The following is a 12,140-nucleotide window of genomic DNA, read 5'->3' as shown; positions in this document are numbered from 1 at the left end:
CACATGGCTCACACAGTCCCGCTGGCGCACCCCCTGCCGCAGCACTGCACGGTGACTGCACACCCACAACAACAAAGCACTATTTTCCCTTAAAAAGAAGTGACCACGGCCCACACTGCTTCGTACAGCTCTCAGCCTAAAGGATACTCCAGAGTGGATAAGGCACCATTTCTAGGATTCCACTTTCTAGAACATTTATTTTATTAACATGTGAATGTACAAATGGAATAGAATAAATATATCATCACTTCAGCCTGCACAGTGACACCATGGGCCCTGCATGTTCACAGATTTCCGAAGCCGGGAAAGGAGACGGAGAACGGCGGCCGTGGGCCTCGACCCCATGTCCTGGCTGCCGGCTCAGCAGAAGGGCCATGTGCCCACGCTCGTGCCCATGGCCGTTCACCCAGGTGTCCCTGAAGTCAGGGTTCCCAGTTACAGAGGGGACAGGGCGGGCCCCCTGGCAGTGCTCCATAGCCGACCCACATGCTCAGGGGATCCCCCCAACCCCACCTCCCTGGATAGCAGTTCCGAGGCCTCAGAAAGGGCCCCTGGAAGAGGACAGCCGAGGACAGCTGGCCTGCTAGGCCCCTCCCGCCACACAGGTTGGGGTGCTGAGTGACAATCACAGATGCAGAGACAGCAGCTGGGTGTGGGGTGAGGACGTTCGTGCACAGGACAAGTCACTGAAGACCTGCGTGCAACTTCCCTGCACTGACTGAGAGGAGAGCGACCAGTCACAGGCCCCTCCCACCCGCTCTGCAGGCAGCCATTCACCTCCCTCCAACGCACAGGACGTTTCGCTCAGGGCGAAGGGCGGAACTAAGACTGTGCTTTGGGGCAACAGTGAGTTACAATGACTGACCCACAGACTCAGATCACACCGAGCCCCAGGGCCCGGCCAGCTCTGCGGCCCCCAAGATGGGAGCTGCTCGCACACGTGCCTACCGACTCCCTGGGGAAGCCTGCCCACAGGCGGCTGAGGAAAGCACGCCGCAGGCCCTGCTGTGGCTGACACGTGGCTTCAGATCCTGAAGAAAAGACCACCAGAGCCCCCAGTGGCAGTGCCTTTGCATGGGCAGCGAAAGCTAGAAGAGATACAGGAACGGGGACAGCTCAGGCGCAGCACAGCGTCTGCTGTACTCACGTGGCCATGGCTGTGCATGCGTGTGTGGCCTCCTCTGGGCCTGAGACCCCGAGACATGACGTTTGTCTGTCTAACCACTAGCCAAGGGCAGGAGCAACACCACAGTGACATGTGACATCAGGGGAAGCCCCGAGTCCACCACGGGTACAATGGGTGCAGGGCACGGGCCTCCGAGTGCCAGCTCAGTACACGACCTTCCAGTGCGTGGGCTGCTCGCACGTTCTCTCCCAGTCTCCACAGAATCGGTTGTATGTAGTCTTGGGGTCCAACCCCAGGATCTCTCTCTCCTCATGAATCCGAAAAGAGAACGTGGAGACAGAAGTGCCGATGAAGAACCTGCAAAGCAACAGCAGGGGTCACCAGAGTCGTGCACGGAACTCACCAGTCGCAAGGTCAACCCCCCAGACACCTGCCCAGCCTGAGGCCCAGGCCCGAGGCCATCACCACGGCCAGGGCGGTGGGAAGGAACCGCCTGCAGCCGCCAGCCCCAGGATGACAGTCCAGGCACAATCGCACCAGAGGTCTGCCTGCAAACGTCCGCCAGGTTTGGGCCTATGGGAGGCCGGCCTCGCAGCACTAACCTACAATCTCCACAGAACTCTGGGGGCCGAGGGGACAGAGCTGTCAGGCTCTCACTCAGAACCGGGGTGGAGGCTGAGCTGCAGGCTGTCTCTCAGCCCCAGCCCACCGCCATCCCCGCCATTGGGGCTGAGCCTGCTCCCCAACCCCCGGCTCAGCGGAGGAAAAGGGCCCTCACCCGGGGGAGCGCCTGGCACACACAAGGGCCGATGCACATGCTGAACCATCAAAACCAAACACGTGCCTCCACCCGGGAGTGTGAGAATCCTGGCACAGAAGGACAATAAGCTCCTCCACCGTTATCTTCCATTTTACTCCAAATGTTCTTTCTGGCCACCCCCAGTGCCAGCAGGCACGGAGTCCTTCGAGGAATCCACAGGGAGCCCAGGACCCACCTGCGCGGGCGCCTCCCAGAGGACAGTCCCAGGCGGGGGCTGTTCCTGGCAGGCAGGCAGGGCAGGTCTGGGACGAAGCTGGGCCCTCGCTGCCCACACTCACCCTCCTGCAGCTAGAGGGGAGGGCGGGGAAGCCATCACCCCAGCACATCACGGGCCCCGGGAAGGAGACGAATACCTGCAGCAGCCTAGGGGTGCTCGGTAATAGGGACTTCACGGTGGGACAGGGGGCTGGGCAGTGGCCCACTGCACGCAGAACTCTGTCTCTTTTGACTGTGGACCTGGTGACTCACGCACCTGGCATGTGCGCAGACCCACTGGTCGATGATGGCCACGCCTCCGTCTTTGAAGAGCTCCAACTCCTCCCATGTGGGCTCAAACCTCACCATCTCGGGTAACAGCTTCTTCAGCTCCTCATATTCTGCAAATTGAAAGGAGCCGCCGTTGAATGGGGATCCGAGCTGCCATTGGGGTTACACACACACTCTGTGACACGTTAATGCTCCAGGAGCTCGCAGAGGGGCGAAGAGGACAAAACCACAAAATTCAGGTCGCCCTCCCAGCAGCACAGCCCAGGGTCAGTATGCATGCGGGTCTGCCCAGACACAACGGGGGCGAGAAGGACGACAGAGCCAGGGCTGCCTACCCTTTCTCACGGCGTCTGTGGCCACAAACACTTTGTCCAGCCCGTGGGTCTTCATGAGGCTGCGTATCTTCTTCACGGCTCCTTCCAGGCTGGGCACGTCCTCCCGGTGGCCCCAGATGAAATCCTTCCTCCTCAGGTGCACGGCGAGGTAGGGGCCCCCCAGCGAGGAGCCCAGCTCCACCTGCAGAGGCGGGACATGCTGGGGCGGGCCTGGGAACTGGGTCAGCATCCAGGCGCTGCCACTCAGGAGAGGCGGAGGGGACAGCGGTCCACACTCAGCTTCCTGCACCGTGTGCCTGTCTGAGGGACTCTCAGGCGGACAGGACGTTTCCTAAGGCCGTGGAGTGACTAATTACTGTACCCTCTGATCTCAGTGCAAAAAAAAAGGTAAATGAAACATACAAATTAATTGAAAATAAAAACCTTGCGACAGGTTGGTGTGGCTCAGCGGTTGAGTGTTGACCCGTGAACCAACAGTTCACCGATGATTCCCAGTCAGGGCACATGCCCTGGTTGCGGGCTTGATCCCCAGTAGGGGGTGTGCAGGAGGCAGGAGGCAGCCGGCAGCAGATGGATGTTCCTATTTATCCTCTCTCTCTAAAATCAATAAAAACATTTAAAAAAATTTTTAAAATAAAAGCCTTCCACTAACATTGTATTTTTCCAGTAAAGACTACCCACATACCTAGGCCATTTCACTCTAAGATAGCCACATGTCCCGTAAGGGAATAAGCAGGTGAAATGGTGTTCCTGTCTATGAAATAGTTTGCTCTTAAAAACCACGGGGAAAGGTCAATCAAACAACTACATTATACTGAAAATGCTTAAAAACTATGTCAATGTGAAAACACAACATAACATTTCTTAAAATTAAGTTACAGGAAAACCCAACCTCCCAGAAAAGAAAACGTGTAAAGGGATGATGCTGGACCAAAAGCGTCAGTGGTGCTTGTGTGGGTGGACGGATTGTGCTATTTTTCCTTTATGGCTCTCGTGTTATAAAGAAGAAACCACTGAACGTAACCGGTCATCGTTTCCTGTCTGCTCACATATCTGTGACCTGATTTCACTCTAACAGCAACCGTCTGAGCTCCCGGAACCTGCAGTAATTTCCCATCCATTTCACCGAAGAGAAACTGTCCCAGCGATTTCCCTAGGTTTGCACCAGGACCAAGCACACGTGTGTGTGTGTGTGTGTGTGTGTGGAGGGGGGGTATACGGGGGTGGGGGTCTCCTGATGACCAGCACCCACGGTCATTACAGTAATGAGCGAGGATTGCACTAAGGGGGTGACACTAAAGGTGACCATCATGTCACCCCCCTGCTGTAAATTAAGGGGTTTGTCATTACGCATCTCAAGAGATGATTTACATTCCTCTAATTAGAGAGAGATAGAAACTACCTTCATCTTGGTCCAGTCCTCCTCCTCGGGGATCCTGTCGGCCTTGTTGGTGGAATTGAGATATTTACTTCTGAAGTCATCGCCCACGGCACGCAGGTGCTTGGCAAACACCATGCTCCGCCGCGTCTGGGGGTGCAGACAGGACAGCTGAGTGCTCCGCCCATCGGTCCCCAGGCGGGTGCCCAGCTCAGCCCCTACCACAACCCACCCTGCACCCTGACCCCCACAGTCTCAGATGTTCAATAACTGAACGAATTAAAACAACAGAGAACATGCAGCAAGGCCCGCAGGCAGCACTCACGTCCCAGTACTCCTTTCCCCCGTAGTGATCGTGAAGGAGGTTCTCTGCTCTGTCTAACATCACGGACCTGTTTTTAAACAACAGGAAAGAAAGCTTCACTTTAAAAATGTTTATCGACACGTGCTCCACAGGGCAGCCTCCGAGGGGGGCCCAGGGCCAGGAGGCACCGGGACGAGTTCTGAGAGGCACTAGGGTGCACGTGGGCACGTACTGCTGCTCCTCTAACACCGTGGTCCCGAGAGGGTTCATTTCTGAGCGGTTCTAGGCGTCCAGGAGTCTCGCCTGCCCTAGCGAATGCACCGGGGTGACCAAGCCCGCTGTGACTAACAACGCAAGAATGGTGTGACCAGCAGTGGGAACCCCACCATGCCGTTCAAAAGAGCGGTGGCTCCAAGGAGTGCCCCGTGGGGACCAGACTGCACCGCAGCAGAGCCCCAGGTGTGGGTGCCGCTGAGCCGCTCTGGGGCCCTTCCCCAAGGACACAAAGCCTCCTCCTGGATCCCATGGCCGTCCTGCCTTGCTGCGGAGTGTGGGGGCAGGGGCAAGATCTAACTTTCCAGCAACCCCACACAGGTCACAGCCAGAGGCATTCCAATGCCACCAGGACACAGTGCACATACACATTCACACATGCACACACACATGCACATGCACCCACATGCGCACACTCATATGTGCTCATTCACCCATGTACATACATTTACCTTCACATGCGCACACATGCACACCGTCACACATTCACATGTGCACACACACATGCACATGCACCCACATGCACACACTCATATGTGCTCATTCACCCATGTACATACATTTACCTTCACAGGCGCTCACACATGTGCACACACATCCATTCATGTGTGCTCATTCACATGCACATACACTTACATTCACGTGCTCACACATGTGCACACATGCACGCCATCACACGCATGCACACATTCACACATGAACATGCATACACACACCCTCATTCACTGACCCATGCTGAGTGGATGGTGCAGGCACCTACCGTGCTGACGTGTTTTCCAAAAGCACAGGTGCAATGATAGAAGCCGATCCTTGAACAGACAGACAGGAAACGTTTAACCCCCTTGTTTCTTCATAACCCCAAAACCATCCCCTGGAAAAGAAGAGCCATAGGACCCCTCAGTTCAGTCTGTTTCCCACAGGCAGTAAGTACATCTGGGTGCACGCGCACTCCTGGACCTCGATAAACCCAGGAACTCGCAGTGAAAGCTCATTGGTCAGGTTAGAGGTAGTGACGTAGTGAGAATTCTAGAGAAACCATAAGCTTCTCTGACTTGGTGAGAACTAGAGCTCTTTCCAGGAATCGGGGCGTACAGGCCGGGAGAGCAGGGCCCGCGGGAGGGAACCTGATGGAACTGAGGTATTTACTTCTGAACTCATAATGACGCTGCCCAGGCCGGGTGCCAGCGCTGACGGTTCCAGTCCCTACAACACTCCTCTAGAGCTTCCGTGTCACTCAGGCTGGGCACCGCCGGGGGCCGAGCGCTGCTGAGGTGACGGCCCTTCCACAGGGAGGTCTTCTGATGGCCCCTTAGGATTGGGGTGACAAGACCCGGTTCCAGTCCCTACAACACTCCTCTAGAGCTTCCGTGTCACTCAGGCTGGGCACCGCCGGGGGCCGAGCGCTGCTGAGGTGACGGCCCTTCCACAGGGAGGTCTTCTGATGGCCCCTTAGGATTGGGGTGACAAGACCCTTCCCAGGACCTGGCTCAAACGCCATCAACAACGTGGGGAAAGGTAAACACCCGGTATCCAGGTGACCTGAGGCGCCTGTGGATGGGGACCAGGAGGCTGGCTGCACGCGGGGAGTGTGGCCACATGGTCCACTGCGCTCCGATGCTGGGGTGACCTCAGCCGCCACAGGCAGTGAAGCCCGCCCTTCGTACCTGTAGTACTCGTGCTTGTCCTGCGAGTACAGCGGCGGATCGAGGCAGGGCCGCTCGTCAACCTTCTCCTCCCAGGGGCCCTCTTTCCACCCTTCTGCGTAACTTTGCAGGACATAAATCTGGTCAATGAAGGGCCCACCGTTCTCTGGAAGAGACAAGAACTGACAGTAAATTGCCGCCGAAACACGTCGTGGCCTGGAGCGGGCTGCCACCGACAGAGAGGATTATCACTTCAGGACCCCTTCTTTCCAAGGACTGAAGGCAGCTTCAAAGTGGGGCTTTTGCAGAACAAGTGACATCGGGGCACAGGGTCCCTGGAGGGGTGCGTGGGTTGGCCTGGGGGAGGTTGAGCTGTCCAGGCCTCATCACCCTGGCCTCTTACCCACCTGGGCTTGCCTCCACCCTCTTCTCTGTATCCCTGTACTCCCACCTCCCTGAGGTAGGGCTGGCCTCATGCCGACCACAGCCCCACTCACTCCTTCATCCTCCTCTCCCGGGCTCCCCCGGGACTGGCCTCCCCACTGTGCCTCCGGTCATCAGCGTCTCCCTCCCAGGGACCTCTGAATAGTCATCCCCATCTGGACCACCGCCCGGGGCTTGCTCATGACCCCTGTGAGGCCATTCAAACTACATCCCTCGGATGCCTTTCAGGGCCTTGGCCACCTGCCCTTCCAACACTGTGGATCCTCCCAGCATTCCTTTTCTCCATGCCCACTTCACTATCTCAAACATTGCAGGTTTCAACGGCTTATTTATATTCTTTCTTAAAAATCCTCACCTGAGGATATGTTTTTATTCATTTTAGAAAGAGGGAGAGGGGTCCAGGGGAGGGAGAGAATCAATGTGAGACACATCGATCAGTTGCCACCCGTTCATGGCCTGCCCCACCCCGAATGGGTACAACCTAGGTATGTGCACTGACCAGGAATTGAACCCACAACCTTTTGGTACACAGGATAATGCTCCAACCACCAAGCCACCCGGCCCAGGCAGCTTCATTATATTCTTTATTTTCTGCTCCCCATTCCCCACAGGAGCTCCAGAAGAGCAGGGGCCTGTGTCCCTACCCACTGCTCCCACCTACACCTAGGATGTGTCTGCCACATCTGTGGTGGTCAAAGATTTGTTCGAAGATGGAATGGATGAGCCAGTCACAAGAGAGCCACAGCAAGTGACAGTCTGGTGTCTTGTCCACGTTGTCTCACTAGGGCACTGACACCTGCATGGCGGGGCACCTGGAGCTGAGCTCCAAGGGCTCCTCTCACAGCGAGGGACCATGATGCGATGCCGAGAGGCTGGTATGTGGCCAGGTGCTCTGCTGCACGCCCCCCAGAACTCCATCCTAGGATGGCCCCCATGTCTGCCCCTTTTGTAGGGGAGGAAACAGCTGAGCAGAGTCAGCTCTTCGGATAGGGTGGAGGCAAAGCCGTTTTGCCTGCCTCCAAGCGCCTCACCCAGGGCACTCCATCTTCCCTCCCCCTGGTGGCTCCAGGTCCAGGGGTGGGGCCTGGACAGCAGCAGGAAGGACTCCTATCTCCTGTCCCCACACACCTGCAGATTCCAGTCACTAAACACAATTCAAATGGCTAAGGCCCAGACCCGTCCCTGGGCCTGTCTGTCAGGAAACCCACACCCCACCCTGCAGGAAGGTGAAGGGCAGGTTCTCTGGGAAGCTCTGTAACCCGGGTTCAGAACCAGGCTAAGTCAAGTCGGACTAAGCACCCTGCTACATCTCCCATCTTGGGCTGGGGGAGAGAGAGTTCCAAGAATGCTTTGTACAGTCTCAGAGTTTGCCTCTTCTGAGAAGACACTATGTCGTTCCAGGCCTGCAGCGTTCATAGAACTTGAAAAATGAAGATGTGCAAGCCATCATCCTCAGTGTGAGCCCCGATTCTAAGCTGTCCAGATCCCTGCAGAGTAGGAAATCAAGCAACGTCACAGAGTATCGCCCACCAATAACTGTTACAAGTATCAGCAGCTTCAAGCCCGTGACTCATCATTAATGCTACAGTGTATCAGTGGCTTAAAGAGTGTGACTGGCTCTCCCAGGCCTCTCTAGGGAAGCAGAAAAGACAGATCACTGATTTGATAGGTTTATGTCTTCTAAACAAAGCAACAGTAAGCGCTAAATACCTTTACTCTAAGAAAATCTTCAAGCAGGACTAAATAAATGACGCCTCGTCACGAGTTTCACCAGCACTGCGGTGGACATCACAAGGTCAGCGCCACACACACGTGGTGTTTTGGTAAAATGGCCTCTTCTGCACGGAGCTGAGAGGAGCTAGGACAGCCCCGGCCTCCGTGGCAGCGGCTTTCTAACTGCACTTCCCTGACTCCCAGGCTGTCAGAGGCGAGGAGGCACAGAGCTCATAACACTTCAGATCTACTTCCCTAGAAAAATTAAGGCAGAACCAAGGTCACTGGTAGTGTGGGAAACGGAAGGACACAGGGCCCCTCCACAGAGCAAAGGCTACATACAACAACAAGCCCAATGAGACAGCCCGCGGGCCTGGCCTGCCGTCCACACCACAACCACCGCCTCACCTGCAATGAAGTCCTCGTATTCCATGACGGGGATGTTTTTATTGAGACTTTCAAGATCAAAAAAGTCGGACCAGGGAATCCGGACCTGGTGAATGTCGGGGCTCTGCCAGTGGTAGAGGCGGCCCCAAGGGGGCAGCACCATCACCCACTCCTCAGACTTCATCAGGATCTTCAGGAGGGAGGCCATGCGAATGTAGACATCCCTGCGGAGGTTGAAACCCTCCGGGGGGTTGACATCATACAGAAGATACCTGGCAGCGGGGAGCAGGACAGCGGTACTTCAGGGTGGAGGTCTCTGGACAGAAAACCCCGAGGCACCAGAGATCCACAGGTGATCATCCACCCTGGGGCTTTCAATAACTTCTCGTCTGTGAGGTGGAGGCAGCTGCCCACCCACTTCCATCTGACCGAAGACTGACAGAGCCCACAGTAGGAGCACCACTTGTTTAACAAACTGGCAATAACTGACAACTAAGTCCAGCAGCCTCGGTGACCAGAACCCGAGAATCAGTCCTCCCGTGGTTTTCCAACTTTTTAGCCTACAGCCCATTTTACACTCTTAATAATTACCGAGGACCCCAAAAGGCTGTTGTTCATGTGCGTTGGATCTATAAATAATTCCTGCATTAAAAGTTAATGTAAGAACGTTAAAAAGCATGTATCAATTCACTTCAAAGTAATAAATCCATTACATATTAACCTTTTTCAATAAAAAGTACGTGTTTTTCAAAACAAAAATAATTGGTGAGAAGAGTGGCAATGTTTGTAAATTTTTCCATCTGGTGATAGCTGGATTCTCCTATCTGCTGCTGCATTCAATGTGTTGTGCTATCACAGGTGGTCTCGGGGGAAAAAACACGAGGTAAACCAGGAAAGGAGGGTAGGACAAACACCTGCAGAGCTGGGGGGTGTGTGTGTGTTGGGGGGGGGAGGGGGTCCTCTTTAGAGAGGGGAGTAAACCTTGTTCCCAGGGGAGCCCATTGCTCCTGCCGCTCAGCTGTCCCTAGGTTGCAGCCACATTCACCTTTACATGGGTAAACTCAGGCAGAAAGAGAGTGGAAAAGGCAAATACCACCACTCTGGTATTACTGCAGAAATGGTAAGTCCAGGGGTCCCTGGACACACGTTGAGAACCGCTGCCCTGTCCAAAGCAACCCCATCTGCTACAAAGACCCAGGCCCGGGTCCTGGGCGTCTACGGCAACAGTTACTCATCCTCATCCTCCCTTTTTCCCACATGTACCGTTACTACAGATGGACTGTGCGTAATCCAGGGCCTGGCCCATCTGCCATCTCTGCACCTCTCACCCAGCACAGGTCTATTTTGTACGAAGATGACCTGCACTGACCCTTATTTTTCAGGCCTGAGATGTGAACATCAGCATCTGGATGGAGACTGAAAGACCCCGTGCACATAAACAAAGCTGCGCTTTCTCAAGAACCGTCCCATTCGAACCTCCGATTCTGGGGCTCCAGGAAACTCGGGCAGGAGCCCGCATCATCTCACAGGGTCCCGCGCCTGCCCTCCACGCTGACCCACAGGCAACCCTCCAGGTGTCTCCGGGGTCGCATCCACCTCGGGCCACCCTGGCTCGCGTCCCCTCCCCGGCCCGGGCCCGCCAGCCCATCAGACCCTCGCCCCCCACCAGGGAGCCACGCCGACAGCCCGGCCACGCGTTTACCGTCTGAAGGTCGCCGTGTCCGACAGGAGGCTGGCCGGCGACTGGCTGAGCCAAAACTCCTCGCCCAAGGCCCGGGCGAACGGGCAGGTCGCTGCCCCGAGCAGCATGTACACGACGCCAAGCGCCGCCATGGCCTCGGACGGCCACGCACTTCCGGCGGCCAAGTCCCGCCCAGGAAGCACCCGCCCGCTAATCCCCGCGGGGCGCCTCACCTGTAACCACGGCAACGCCGCGCGCCCCGCCCCTCACGTGCGTGGTGCGTCCTTCCGAGTCCGGGCGTCTCCAGGGTCCTACGCGCGGGGCAGCGGGGTCCCGCGGCGGAGTTCCGGGCTTTGGGCTGGGGGACAGCGGGGGTCAGCGCGGGAAATCGGGGGACAGCGCGGGACGGGACGGGGCCGCGCTTCAGGAGCGCGAATGTGGTGTCTGCGGGCTGCGGGGATCTAGGACTCAGCTCTGCGTCCTCGCTGGCCCGGGAGGCGGAGCGTAGGCAGCGCTCGGGCCTTGCTGGCAGGTGCCTGGCCTTGCTCCACACCCTGGGCCCCGCATGGTGACTTCCCCTAGAGGCGAGGAGCCTTCTGCGGCCCTTCCACCGGTTTCTTCCGGGAACACCTCCCGGAGAAAGGCTCAGGGCTCTCCACGCCGGGTACCCCCACCTCCAGTTCGTCACGCCAGGGAGGGGTGCCTCCCCCTTCTCCCCTCTTCTCTCCCGCCTCTGCTAATAGACCCCTGGAGTGTGATCCTTACCAGAGGAGAGGTCTCACGCGTCTTTCATTAAGAGAAAAAAGAAAAAAGAAATCTTGATACCAATAACTGGAAGCTTCCTCCTCTGCACCACAGTCTGACGGTTAAGGTTTACTTGTATTAACTGGGTGTGCAGAAACGCTTGCTCTCAAGCGACTCCAGCAGCAGCAGCCACTTGGCCACCAGAGGGCAGAAGAGCCCTTCCGAAGGCCCTGGGCTGGGGAAGAAGGAGGAACCTCCAGACTAGCCGAGGGAGCTGGGGGGTCTCAGACCTGGGCCTGTGTCTTTCCTGCCCTGGCAACTCCGTCTACTTCTCCCCAGTCTGGCCCAGTTCCCCCAAAGAGGAGCAGCAGGAACACCACCCATTTGGCCTGGGGTCCAGGCAGGTGTGGTCTGTGAGTTGTGGGGCCACACCTGTGAAAGCCGGTGATGGGCTCTGGGGTCTCATCTATCCCCACTGGTCTCAGAAGTTCCTGTGCTGGGCACCCGGACCCCAACCTTGGGGTGGGAGAGACATGGGAAAAACTGAGCCCAGGAGTCTCTGAAGAGAGACAGAGATTCTTTTGGAAGCTGGAATTCCACAGTAGGGACAGCTGTGTCTGAAGCAGAGTACAGGAAAGGAGGGTAGGACAAACGCCTGCAGAGCTGGGGTGTGTGTGTATGGGGGGGGGTCCTCTTCAGAGAGGGGAGCAGACCTTGTTCCCAGGGGAGCCCATTGCTCCAGCTGCTCAGCTGTCCCTAGGTTGCAGCCACATTCACAAACACTTTCCAGTCGACCTGGAGGTGGC

General features: G+C 56.7%; 1 protein-coding gene across 2 annotated transcripts; it reads right to left on the bottom strand.

Moving 5' to 3' along the window:
* Positions 1 to 177: 177 nt before the first annotated feature.
* Positions 178 to 11,489, bottom strand: POFUT2 (protein O-fucosyltransferase 2). Of its 2 annotated transcripts, XM_080656285.1 has the most exons (10): positions 11,356 to 11,489; positions 10,824 to 10,948; positions 8,931 to 9,181; positions 6,387 to 6,531; positions 5,483 to 5,593; positions 4,471 to 4,537; positions 4,170 to 4,295; positions 2,768 to 2,948; positions 2,419 to 2,542; positions 178 to 1,483 (listed from the first exon to the last, which is right to left on the bottom strand). In XM_080656285.1, the coding sequence occupies exons 3-10, from the start codon at positions 9,115 to 9,117 to the stop codon at positions 1,330 to 1,332; spliced, it is 1,095 nt and encodes a 364-aa protein (XP_080512411.1). In that variant the 5' UTR covers positions 9,118 to 9,181; positions 10,824 to 10,948; positions 11,356 to 11,489; the 3' UTR covers positions 178 to 1,329. The 2 variants fall into 2 exon arrangements, with proteins under 2 accessions (XP_080512411.1, XP_080512410.1); XM_080656284.1 differs by lacking the exons at positions 10,824 to 10,948; positions 11,356 to 11,489 and adding an exon at positions 10,612 to 10,778.
* Positions 11,490 to 12,140: the final 651 nt, after the last annotated feature.

This window comes from Plecotus auritus, assembly GCF_963455305.1.
Source record: "Plecotus auritus genome assembly, chromosome: 2".
In the NCBI taxonomy this organism is placed as follows: Eukaryota; Metazoa; Chordata; class Mammalia; order Chiroptera; family Vespertilionidae; genus Plecotus; species Plecotus auritus.
This window is presented reverse-complemented; position numbering and strand designations above follow the sequence as displayed.

What these genes read in the sequence shown, in the direction of transcription:
- POFUT2 (XM_080656284.1), bottom strand. Translation starts at nt 10,742, where the DNA reads ATGGCGGCGCTTGGCGTCGTGTACATGCTGCTCGGGGCAGCGACCTGC. An exon ending in TTGGAAAACACGTCAGCACG is followed by an intron (nt 4,538 to 5,482) that starts GTAGGTGCCTGC and finishes GTTTAAAAACAG; the next exon opens with GTCCGTGATGTTAGACAGAG. An exon ending in AGGACTGGACCAAGATGAAG is followed by an intron (nt 2,949 to 4,169) that starts GTAGTTTCTATC and finishes CCGCCTCTGCAG; the next exon opens with GTGGAGCTGGGCTCCTCGCT.